Source organism: Carcharhinus amblyrhynchos, chromosome 4, assembly GCF_965287045.1.
Source record: "Carcharhinus amblyrhynchos chromosome 4, sCarAmb.v2.hapA, whole genome shotgun sequence".
In the NCBI taxonomy this organism is placed as follows: Eukaryota; Metazoa; Chordata; class Chondrichthyes; order Carcharhiniformes; family Carcharhinidae; genus Carcharhinus; species Carcharhinus amblyrhynchos.
The window spans coordinates 56,724,400-56,736,808 of record NC_137327.1 but is presented as its reverse complement, the minus strand read 5'-3'; the positions used below and the strand labels follow the sequence as shown (position 1 = coordinate 56,736,808).

The following is a 12,409-nucleotide window of genomic DNA, read 5'->3' as shown; positions in this document are numbered from 1 at the left end:
CTATGTATCGGTATTTTAGTAATAACTTTCTCACTTTTACCTGAATAACTTTCAGCATTAGTTGTTGGAATAAACTAACCTTTATCTTAATTAAGACTAAAGCTTGGTTGCTGGGTTATTTTTAAATTGAATCACTCATAAATTAAAAAGGCTGCATATACACAAACACTTAGCTCATGGACCACTTTAAGAAAATGCCTTTTAAATGATTTGATTTAGAATGTTTTGATGTAAGATGTTGTGCAAGCATAGAATTATTTCACTAGCTTCTTTCTATAAATAAGACTCAGTGTGGAAAAGTCATTCATGTGCCATGTTTAGAACGTTTTATAAATATGTACTCCTCTTTTCCCATCTGGATTCTTTCTTTTGAAATTCAACAACGTCCTGGATCGGTATTGGGTTTTTAGTATAATATAGTAACAAAAGAAGATACAGGATCAGCTATGACCATACTGAATGGCAGAGCAGGCTTGAAGGGTCAAATGGCCTACTCTTGCTCCTATTTTGTATGTACTTTATAAAATAGGTTAAGACACTGAACATGAAGTGATTCAGGAGAATTAGCCAAAGTCAAAATCAAAGCAATAAGTCATGAGCAGGTTGTTATGGCCGGGATGAAATTAATGGGGGGTGAAGTTCCACCTCTGTAGCAGTGCAGAGAGTGTTGTATCGGATCAGCCACCTGTAATGTACTGGGTTGGGTTTTCAAACCACTGCTTTCATTCCCAATATGTTGAAGACGTTTCAGGAGGAAATTCTAGGAGTGTGGCTCAGATTGGGTCAAGTGGGCAACAATGGGACTGTAAAATCCTCCAAGACCCAGAGAGACTGAACTGTAAGATACAGACCAGGACACAGGCCTGGAGGAGATAGCAGAAGTAGGATGAAAAGACATTGTGGAGGAATTTGTAAGTGATCTCAAGGATTTTGAACTCTGTGGTGGGGAGCCAATGAAAATTGACAAGTTGATGAAGTTAAAGAGTCATTGAGAAAAATGTGAATTGTAATCCCTGTCGCCCTTTTTTCTAATTGGAATATATGCAAATTCCCTACCTCACAGAACACATGATGAGAGGAACCTTCAGAGAAATGGCCACTTCCAAACATTCATTGGCCAGAATAATAGGGGAGAAGCACGTAGAGAACAACATGCCACTGCCCTCTTTCCCTCCAGGAAATAACACTGGCATGAGTCAACATGCACCATCCTGACCCACCCCACAGCAATAAAGTGCTGCAGGGCAGATTAACGAGGGCCAAGTGGGACTTCCAACCCTGATCAAGCAGAGGAGGATTCTGGGAGAGGTCGACTCAAGTCACTTCAACTCTACTGTGGGTAGCCGAAGAACTGGTGTCAAGGAGTGGTTAAGCCTGACATTAATGTTAAGCCACTACATTAATGTTTCCCTCCCTCCCTCCTCCTGTAACCAAAACAAAAGGCCAACAATTTCATGGCATGAGCAGCATATTTAATTGGCTTGACAAGAAATATTATTGATCCTTAAGTATTGATTTAAATATGGCAGGCTGGTACCAATGTTTGCACCCACCCTTTGTGTTATGGAAATGAGTGGGAGGGTGATAGGGTGGGTGAGATATTTTATGTGCTTCCCCACCTCACCACCCTATTGCAGGAAACATGCCCACTGCGGGCACAAAGTTCAGCCCATGGTATTTATCTTGGGAAGGAATTGGGAGGGGGCAGTGAGGGTCAGATTCCTCAAACCTGAAGTTGTGGCTGCAGATCATGAAATCTCCAGTGAGTGTTCAGCTTCATGTTTGGGAACTTTGACAGCAATAACATCTTACCTAATATGGTACAGCTATCTTGCTCTAATCAATTTTCTAAATCTGAGAACTCTGGGGTAGTTTTCATGGTATTCCCCTCATATCCCACCCACCATGTTATACTAATTTTCCACAGTTTACAGCAACATTTTTGGTGGGAAATTATCTTTTGATTATTTATTTGTGAGGAGGCCATCATTGGCCCCACTGAGATTTATTGCCTATCCCACTTGAGTGCTCATTAGTTCATTTCAGAGAGCAGCTAAGAACTAACCATCTTAATATGGAATTGATGCCAGATTTGGACAGCAGGATCACTCCTTCAAAGCACTTCAGGTGAATCATTTGGGTATTTAGAACAATCTGACAGCTACACAGTCACATTTACTGATGCCAAGTTTAAGTTTTCAGATATTTTCTTCAGCTGAATTCAAATTCCACACTACCCCTCAAGTTCCCTAGAATATTTATCTAGTGATATAACACCCCCTCAATCAAATCAGAATTTCCTCATGGGCATTCCAGGTTTCTGTTTTTAGGGAATTAATGCATTTAAGGGGACGTTAGGTAAATGTATGATGGAGAAATGTATAAAAATCTTACGTCAATAAGGTGAGACTCTGAGTGGAGGGAATAAACTTGTGCATAGCATAAACTTGGACATAGTTGGATCAAATAGTCTGTTTATGATCAGTAAATTCTATGAATGAGTGAAGTTATTACAAACCCATTTTCAAGCAGAGTCAAGCAGATGACTTCCCTCACTCCTGGATTATTGACCTTGTCTAAAGTAAGGCTCTGAAGGTTCCAAGTGCCAATACGAACAATCTTCTTTCCATCAAAACTCCCGGTGAAGGTCTCAGCTGGAGGCCGAATTAAAGAGCGCTGATTCCAAACTCCGGGGTTCAAGCTTAGGTTCTGCAGACTGTAGTAAGATAAGATTTGGTTGGATATGTTATCTAACCGAACACATGAATAGGAGGAGATGGGTCTCGGGAGGGCGATGGTGAGTTTGGAACCTATGATGCTCAACAAGGTCATGTCCATCCCAGTCACCTGAAGTAAATCATCAACGTGCTTGAAAGGCCCATGCACAGTGCGGTGACTAACAATATTACGGGCGAGGTCCTCTGTGATTCCCAACGTGGCTGTGAGTTGTTTCTCTGGAGCGATGTTTATGTTCACTTTGGTGGAAGACAGCAGACCAAAACTTGACAGATTTTCCATGGATTGGGAGGAGTCCCTGTTACTCACACAGATCTCTGGCTTGATCAGCTGGAGCTTTGCAGCCCCCACTCCCGTCACCAAAGCCATGTCCTCAATTTTGCGGAACCCCCCGATCATAGCGCGGTAAAGCACAATGTTGTGCGCCAGAGTCCGGTTGATCCCCTGCAGTGTCATCAGCTCTTCCTCTGTGGCAGTGTTGATATTAACCCGGTGGTAGGCTGCCAGGTTGTGGGATAAGCTGCACGTGGCGCTGAGTTGTGGCCCTTTCTGCTGCTTCTTGCCCTTCAGGTGCTGGAGTCGAGGTCCCGGGTCACATTGTGGCCGGTGGCAGCTCAATTGGTAACCCATTTCACTTTGCCTTTCTGTCTGAAAAATTCAAATATACTGTCATCAGGATCTGTCCATTTAATTTACCAACATAGAGCAGAAGACCCAGTAAATTAATCAACTTTAATGACACTAGAACACATTTGTTATATTTAAAGCAAATACTAGACTGAGGACCACAGAGAGGAGATAGGCTTGGTAATAAATGTGTGTACAGATCATACACTCTCTCTCCTTTAATAAATTGTATGACGTGGTTGTAATGGATGAATTCACTATCTCAACTGTTATTACACAAAGATAGAGAATCTGCAGTGCCTCTTCTATCACTGCATTGATTTGATCCATAATTCCAGAGATTTTGCTTCCATTATCATACTCCAAAGTCTGCTTCAAATACAGATCTTTCTTTAACAGCAGAGAAGAGGGGCCCAAAGGAAACATGGATTGGAGGTATGGCTACAATACAACAGTTCTGACTCACTATTGCTCTTCTCTCATTGCCTTCATGAAGGTGGTGGTGAGCTGCCTTTTTGAGCCCACTGTAGTTTGTGTGGTGCGGGTACACCCACCGTGCTCTTCTGCAGCAGTTGAAATGATTGAGTGGCTTGCTAAACTATTAGTGAAGTTAAGAGTCAACCTCATTGGTGTGGATCTGAAATTACATATATGCCAGACCCTGTAAGAACTTCCTCCCCTAAAGGACATTAATATATCTGATGGGTTTTTACAATAATTGACTTCTTTCATGAACATTAGTGAAACTAGCATTTTATTCCAGGTTCCCATAGGGCAACACCCTGCCGTCTTATTACTGTCTTCTTACCAGCTGCCATACGATGAATCCCTTCAACATTTATCCTCCACTTAAGGGCCTCAATTGGCTGTGGGGGTAGGAAGGGTATCCACAGGCCTTCCTGCCACAGACCAAAGATTTAATCGGGCTGCAGGTAGGATAGTGGTAGGGTCCCCACCAATCATCCTCCTAATTAACTGCACTCCTGCTATCAAGATCACCACGGGGTGGGCATTAAAGTCCATACGTGAATTCAGATCCCATCTTGACAATTGGGGGAATTTAAAATTCTATTAATTAATCTGTAAATAAATCTCAGCAGATGGGATTTCTACATGTCAACCCATGTCCTTGATCACAGGGAAAGCCCATCCCTTAAGTGCCCAAGTGGCACTTAATATAGTGGGCCTTCCTTAAAAGAGACAGTGTTGGTTTCTCACTAGCCCTTCCGCTAATGGGCGAGATGCCCATCACCTGCATTAACTACCATCCCATGTCCTTGCACTATTAGTTCAGGCCTCTGTATTACTAGTCCAATAACATTACCATGACACTGTTGTTACCATCTACTGAAGTCAAATTTCAACTTGCCTCCTGGGTATAAAACTGGAATGGGGGTTTGGCTACCCATTATAGAAACCACCCGTTTTCTACTCATTTTCAACCCTGGGACTCGTGGGGGGAAAAAGGGCCAAAAATGGCAGTCTACAGTACACTAATTTCTTTGATTGCAAAAAGAGCAGAACATGTAACAAAATCAATTGTGAACTAGAAGGACTTCTAGTTACAATTAGAGTGGAATTTAAACAATCAACTCTGTAATTGCAGCTATCTCGCTACATTTCCTACTCTCCCGCTCCCAGTTGAACCACCTGCATGTTAACTCTTGTTCAGCCGAACTCTTGACAAAACCCTTGGCCTTTTGCAAAAGCACAGCTGATCTCAGACACACGGCATTCTTTTTATGTGTGGCACTCCCATATCAAGGATTGCAGTAACTGTCCTTGGGACTCGGGTCACCATGAAACTTTGGAAACCCCTCCATTCTCCTCAAACAATCACTCTCTGCTGTCTGGTGCATTAACATATAAATGGATGGTAAGAAATAGGGCTGTAGAATACTTACACACTGCATTAACAAGAATATTTTGGTATAGCAGTTGTAAATGATTTTTCCATACGCCTGAGCATTATTCACCCTTCCAACACTAGACTAAAATTCAAGCAACGAACAGCATCAAGAGCCTAAAAATGTAGGTCTACAAATCTTTGGTTGGGTTAATCCTTTCCTACCTATTTAAACAATTGTTTTTCTTCTCAGCGAGTGATGTCATTAACCACCCAATCTCCACCACATCTTTGGGCGAATGCTAAGCTGTCTTTATACCACGATCAGAACCCCCTAGTGGTGTCAGCCACCCATGTGTGGGCTTAGGATAGATGATTGTAACTCAGAAGTACCAGGCGCCAGGTTGCAATTCCCTCCCGCTCACTGCTATGGGAGAACCATCACCACAAGGACAATGGGTGATTAAAGGAGTATACCCATCCATGTCCCCTGAATGTCAACATGACCATACAACAACTTGAACATCCCCACGCAAGCCATGGAAACGTCAGCCTCTTAAAGTTAGCATCTGTGCATAGATGAGAAAAAAAAAGGGTCACACACTTAACTTAAATCACTCCCACATTCCAAAATAAAAATTACAAAGATTGTTGTCCACTACTGTTACTATTCAGGACAATTTGGGATGCACCATAAATGGGACCTTGCCAGTAATGGCCACATCATGCAAACGGAATTATCTTATTTAATAGCTATAACCAATTGACCAGTTTCGCAAGCAGCAGCCAGCTGTACTCAAGCCTTGTGTTTGGGATGGATGCTCACAAAGATCAGTATGGCAGAACAACAACTTGCCAAACCAGTAGATTAACTGGATAATGCATACACCCAGTAGTTGAACGTCACTCAAAACACAGGAACTTGCTTCCTCTGAAAGAAAGAAGCTGAACTTATTCAGGATCTTTCAAGCCCTTGGGTCATGTGATGAAGCAGTTTTGAAATGCTGTAATGTAGGGAATGACACTACCAACTTTAGACACAGCAAGCTCTCTCAGAAAGCAATGAAATAAATGATCAGGTCACCTTTTAGGTTGTTGGTTGAGGGATAAATGTTGGCTAAGAATGGGATCCTTAACAACCAGACTATTAAAGTTGATGTCTCTTTCAAAAGATGCCCTTTCAACTGTGTAGCCTATCCTCAGTCTTACACAAATATGACTTGCCTAGGTTTTGTGCTCAAGTCTCAGGAACAGGACTTGAGCCCACCAGCTTCTGGATCTGAATCATGGCTAAGATTGTTTCTTCTGCAGGAACAGGTGATGTTTAAAATGCATTGCACTTTCAAATTGGTGATGAGGGACTTGATGTCTTAAAAATATGAGTATATACATTGGAGTATGCATATTGTAATTACACTCAAAGTCCCATTTTACATTGTTCATGAAATGTAAAGAGAATGCTTGAGAGTCTTAAACAAAAGAAGCCATTACATTACATTTGGGTGGCATGGTAGTGGTTAGCACTGCAGCTTCCCAGCTCCAGGGATTGATTCCCAGCTTGGGTCACTGTCTGTGTGGAGTTTGCACATTCTCCTCATGTCTGCGTGGGTTTCCTCTGGGTGCTCTGGTTTCTCCCATAGTCCAAAGATGTGTGGGTTAGGTGATTGGCCATGTTAAATATTGCCCCTTAGAGTTCTGAGATGCGTAGGTTAGAGAGATTAGTGGGTAAGTTTGTAGGGATATGGGGGTAGGGCCTGGGTGGGATTGTGGTCGGTGCAGACTCGATGGGCTGAATGGTCTCCTTCTGCACTGTAGGGTTTGTATGATTCTATGATTATCACACAAATCATGTATTTATTTGAGTGTTGTGATAATAACTCAGGATAACAAATTCCTCACACCTTTGGATGACCTCTGCTGTGGCTTGGGGCAGTGCACACCCTGAGAAATCAATACAGACCCCCCTCCTTGCCTGGCTCCACCATTTCCTATTTGAAATCGCCCTTGATTAGATCCATGAAGGTGATGGTTCCACTTGTGGAAAATGGGCACCCGTTAACACAGGGAGTTTGGGTGTTTCACACTGTAGAGTGTGATCCCTCACACAAAGCTCCTACCCTTGTAGCCAGCAGTAACCACGATGATACAAAGGCAAAAATTTAGCAATAGAGGAGGAAGCTGGAACCTTCCACCCAGGCGGTCCTTTAAAGGTATTACAAACTTTACAATTCAGAAACAGGCCATTCAACCCAGTGGATTTCAGTAAGGCGTTTGACAAAGTCCCTCATGGTAGGTTGGTTGAAAAGGTTAAGGCTTATGGGATACAGGGACAAGTATCTAGATGGATTGAAAACTGGCTAGGTAACAGGAGACAGAGAGTAGTAGTGGAAGGGTCCTTTTCTAGCTGGAGGTTTGTCACCAGTGGTGTGCTGCAGGGCTCAGTACTGGGACCTCTTCTATTCGTAATACATATAAATGACTTGGAAGAGGGCATATGTGGTGTGATCAGCAAGTTTGCAGATGACACAAAGATGGCAGGATTGGTGGACAGTGAGGAGTGTCAGGTGACACAGCAGGATATAGATAGGCTGGTATATTGGGCAGATAAATGGCAGATGGAATTTAATTCTGATAAATGCGAGGTGATGCATTTTGGAAGGAATAATGTAGAGGGGAGTTACGTGATAAAGGGTAGACCTATTAAGAGTATAGAAATACAGAGGGACCTGGGACTGCAAGTGCACAAGTCTCTGAAGGTGGCAACACAGGTGCAGAAGGTTGCGCAGAAAGCTTATGGTGTGCTAGCCTTTATAGGAAGGGGTATAGAGTACAAGAGCTGGCGTCTAATGCTACAGTTGTACAGAACGTTGGTTAGACCGCATTTGGAGTACTGCGTCCAGTTCTGGTCACCTTACTACCGGAAGGACGTGGAGACCCTGGAGAGAGTGCAGAGGAGGTTTACCAGTATGGAAGGACTGGGTTATGAGGAAAGATTGGGTAAATTGGGGCTCTTTTCCTTAGAAAGACGGAGATTAAGGGGGGATCTAATAGAGGCGTATAAGATAATGAAGGGTATAGATAGAGTAAACAGTGGCAGGCTTTTTCCTAGATTGGAGACAAATATCACGAGAGGCCACGGGCTTAAGGTGAGGGGGGAGAGGTATAATTTGGATGCTAGAGGGAGGTTTTTCACACAGAGGGTCGTGGGGGTATGGAATGCACTGCCAAGTAAGGTATTGGGAGGCAGGCACACTGGTCTTGTTTAAGGTTTACTTAGACACATGAGCGAAACAGGGAAGGAGACTGTTTTAAATAAGGATCAGAGCCTCGGGACGTTCCTGGAAATCAACTGTTACACGTGTTGATGTTTTTCTCTTTTACTCTGCAGGTGCGTCGGTCCACCTTGTTGTCTAATGAGGGGCATGCACACGGTGGGTCATGCGTGGGCTGCTCTTGGATGTTTCGAGAGTAGCCTAGTACTTCGCATTGTTTGTGTATGCTTAAAACTGGACCAGCAGATGGGCACCACGACAGCTCAGTGACTATCACTGTTAGCTGTGCAGATACATGGATTTGGGCCAGTATCTGTGGGAGTTCGCGCATTCTCCCTGTGGTTGCGTGAGTTTACTCCGGATGGTCCGGTTTCCTCCCACACCCCAAAGATGTGCTCTTAGGCGGATTGGTGTAACAAATTGTCCCTAAATTATTCTCCCCTTAATCTGGTTTCCAATGGGGGTACCATAAGCATAGACATGGGTCAAGGGTGGAGGAGGAAAAACACATTGTTAAGATGGCAGCGCGGGCTCGTTGGGCCGAAGGGCCTGTTTCCCGTGCTGGGTTGTTCTTTGTTTTTTGTTCTTTATCTAATCCCATAAACATATCTCACTGTTTATATATATAGGAATGATGTTACCTATTCACCAGTCCTCTGACACTATTCCTTACCTATTTTTTCTATATTGAGGAAATTGAGCCTTGGCTCTCTCCTCCCTACCCTTTTTAATATATGTGGCTGGAATCTACCTGCACTAGGGTTTTGCTCTAAATTTGATTAGTTTATCAACTCTTTCCCCAATTTTTATCTTAAACGTCTTTATATCCTTTTTGGTTACTTCTTCTAGCGTTGGTTTTCCTGTTAAGTGCCAAGGCAAAGTAATTATTTAGGTATTTCTGCCTTCATATGTGTTTCTCAGGAGTCCTGGCCTACCTTGTTTTTCTTTTATCATTTGTGACTATGACATATTTCACTATTTCTATTAACATTCCTTGAATTTTGTAATTTCCACTTCAGCTTCCTTTATTCTATTTCTTTCCTAACATGTTTAGATTCCCTTTTTATTTTCTTTTAGTTGTGTATGCCTTCCTCCTTAGTTTTAACTTTTCCTCCATTTATCCATGGCAAGTCACTACTGACTAGTTCTTGCTTTTTACTGGGATACGTTTCTCCTGGACGCTAATCCTATTTTAAATGTTTCCCACTTATATTCTATTTGTTTGTCAATTTTTTTTGAGTTTATTTTCCCTCTCCCATTTTCATCCTCCTGTTTCCCAATTTATGTCTGACTTAATAACCTCCTTCATTTTTATCCTAAACTTCCTGTTAAACGCAGAGTGCCAGTGTCCCGTGCACCCAGTTGAACAACCAGGTCTCCAGGGTACAAAGCAAGGTCCAGTTTTGTAGACGCTTGCAACCCGCCGGAAGAGGGAGGAGAGCAGGTAAAGGAATGATTATAACATAGTGGCAATTGTTTCTGCGAAGCAACAAAATCAAAAGCGCCCACAGTGACTATGTCAGTCCCGCCTGTTTGTATTAAACAAGGTTACGTTGCACTGCACCTTGAGCAACACCTTACACTCCTAGTGAATTTGGCTGCCGCCCCCCTCCCCCCTCCCCCCCACCTTCACAAAAAGGGGGCCAGGAACATTCAGCAGATCGGGTAGAAACACGGAAAAAGTCACGTCAGTCATGCGTTTTAAGTTCAAAGAGCTTTCCTCAGGAGCAGAATGTTTCAGGATCCTGGTTCCTGTTATTTTCTGTGTCATATATGGGAGTGTCTCACAATTGTGCCTCGCTATGACATATCTTCTGATCACCTACTTTAGTTTTCAAATATGTGCTTAGATTTGCACAGCCTCACTTCTAACATTTAGGTAAACAGTATGTCACCCCTGCCCATCTGACAGAAAGCTGGGACACTGGATTGTATTGAACACGGGCTGGGACTGAATTATAATCACTCAAGTCAATTGTCTTGTTCAGGTTTCCCTTTTGAATTAACACCACCTTCTTCTTCTTTAAGGACGATTCCTGCGTTTTCACAAAACTCGAAAATGGAGCTGAGAACTCAATTCCAAACTCTCAGCTCTGGTGTCGACCTGTGTTTGAAGGGAGAGTGACGGGGAACAGGGCGCAGAAGTCTGAACTGAAATGCAAAACAAAAGCTTTGAAGCTCCCTCTTCCCTCTCCCAGCTTGTAGTGCAAGGCTAGTCTCCAAAGGTTGTCTGATTTTAACAAATGCAAAAGTTACCTGATCGATGGTGGTAAATTAAACAGCAGATTTCCTGGGCACAATGATCGAGTTGTAACCACTTGCAGGAAAGATCTGTAATGTGTGTACACTGCACACCCTGATACACCTGCGAACACACGCTCACTCCGAAAGCTCTCGGCGCAGGTTAGGAGGCTGAATATCGCACTGGGTATTTCTGTTTGTTTGGGATCGTCTGTCACACACGCTGATCTCCAGGGAGGTCTCTCCGGGGCCAATTGGCAACTGAGCAAAGGAGTGGCTTCGCAGCCGACAACTTGACGTTTAATTATTTTGAGGACCGCCCCGTAAGGCCACAGTTTTCTTTCATCTGTTAGATTGTATTTGGAGATCAGAATTGAAATTCAGTTTCCAATTTCTACATTGCTTGCGTGTTTAAAACTCCTCGCAGATTCACAGAGCTCCATCCAGACAATCTCCTGCAATCTTTAGTTTTTGGAGGTGAGGGAGGAGAGTAGTGCAGAATCAACAGAATAACAATGGGGCTCCAAGAGTTAAATCATGGAGATGAGTTGCATAAAATTGTACTCCCTTGAGGGAACTGAGTTTTTGAAATGTTCAAGCAATGCTGGCCGGGATTTCTGGACCAAATGCAGCTCTCGGGCCTGCCTGAATGAATGGCAAGACCATGGCAACACTCTGGGAGGCAGCGAATGTGGTTGCTGAAGCTGCAGCAAGTGGGAAGAGGTGGCACTTTAGAGAGCTGCCAGCTAGGCCCCGGTGACTGGGGGTGGGGCAGCATGGGGGGGGAAGGGAGGGGATGAATCCTCCAGTGATGTCAGGCCATTGCTGCCAGAAGGCCTCTCTACTCTGGGAGGTCACCATGTAGCTGCTGAACTCTCCACTTGGCAGGGACCCACATTGTTGTCGGTAAAATGCCAACATCCTGGTAAAATGGCCTTCGCTTATAGCAATGCATTGCCGTAATTGGTGGCCTGTTCTGGTTGGCGAGCTGTTGCCATTCCCGGTGCTGCAATATCCTGTGTCGGTGGGAACGCATTGGGCTCCCCTCGCAACATCTCCTGCTGCCATTTTACTCCTGACTGGTATCACCCCAGCCACTGATTGAGGGGAAACTGCTGCCAAACTGCACTGACAGCTTGCAGCCCCCACTGTACTGTCACAGTGATCATGTAAAAGTTTTATCTTTCAGAAAGGATGCCTTGGGTTGTTTCTCAAGAAAGCTTTTGGTCAGGTGAACCATCTCCCACCACTACTTTCTCAAAAATACAGATAATAGAATAATTGAGCAAACAGCAAGTTATAGAGAGGGTTAATGTGTGGAATCAATGAAGAATGAAATTTGTATTCACAATGAAGAATAAATGTGTATACTAATTTGAATAGCAGTCTGTTTATTTAAGACAGAATTAAATGAATTTCCAAATGAAAATCATATTTCTTATCCATTGCCACAGATTTCAAGGATGCCAATGTGATGATGGTCCTATACTGTCAGTACTGACTGTACCCAATCATGGAACATGATTATAGCATTCCATAAACTCTTTAGGCCGTGGCCTAACCACCTTTAATTATCAGTACCACTATAATACATGATTCATGCTGGGATACAGGTTCTGCTTGCTTCACTCTGGCGCCTCACCCAAATGGATATTGTTCCTGTTTGTGACGAGGCAGTGAGAGGGGA

General features: G+C 43.4%; 1 protein-coding gene across 1 annotated transcript in view; it reads right to left on the bottom strand.

Moving 5' to 3' along the window:
- The window catches only part of LOC145342043 (endonuclease/exonuclease/phosphatase family domain-containing protein 1-like), a 42,516-nt gene extending 31,553 nt beyond the window's left edge, over window positions 1-10,963 (bottom strand). The window contains exons 1-2 of the mRNA XM_080187205.1: window positions 10,738-10,963; window positions 2,519-3,384 (exon numbers count right to left, since the gene is read on the bottom strand). Of these exons, the coding sequence (XP_080043331.1) occupies window positions 2,519-3,366 (848 nt within the window). The 5' untranslated portion in view covers window positions 3,367-3,384; window positions 10,738-10,963. The remainder of the gene's footprint in view (window positions 1-2,518; window positions 3,385-10,737) is intronic.
- Between the last annotated feature and the right edge of the window lie 1,446 nt (window positions 10,964-12,409).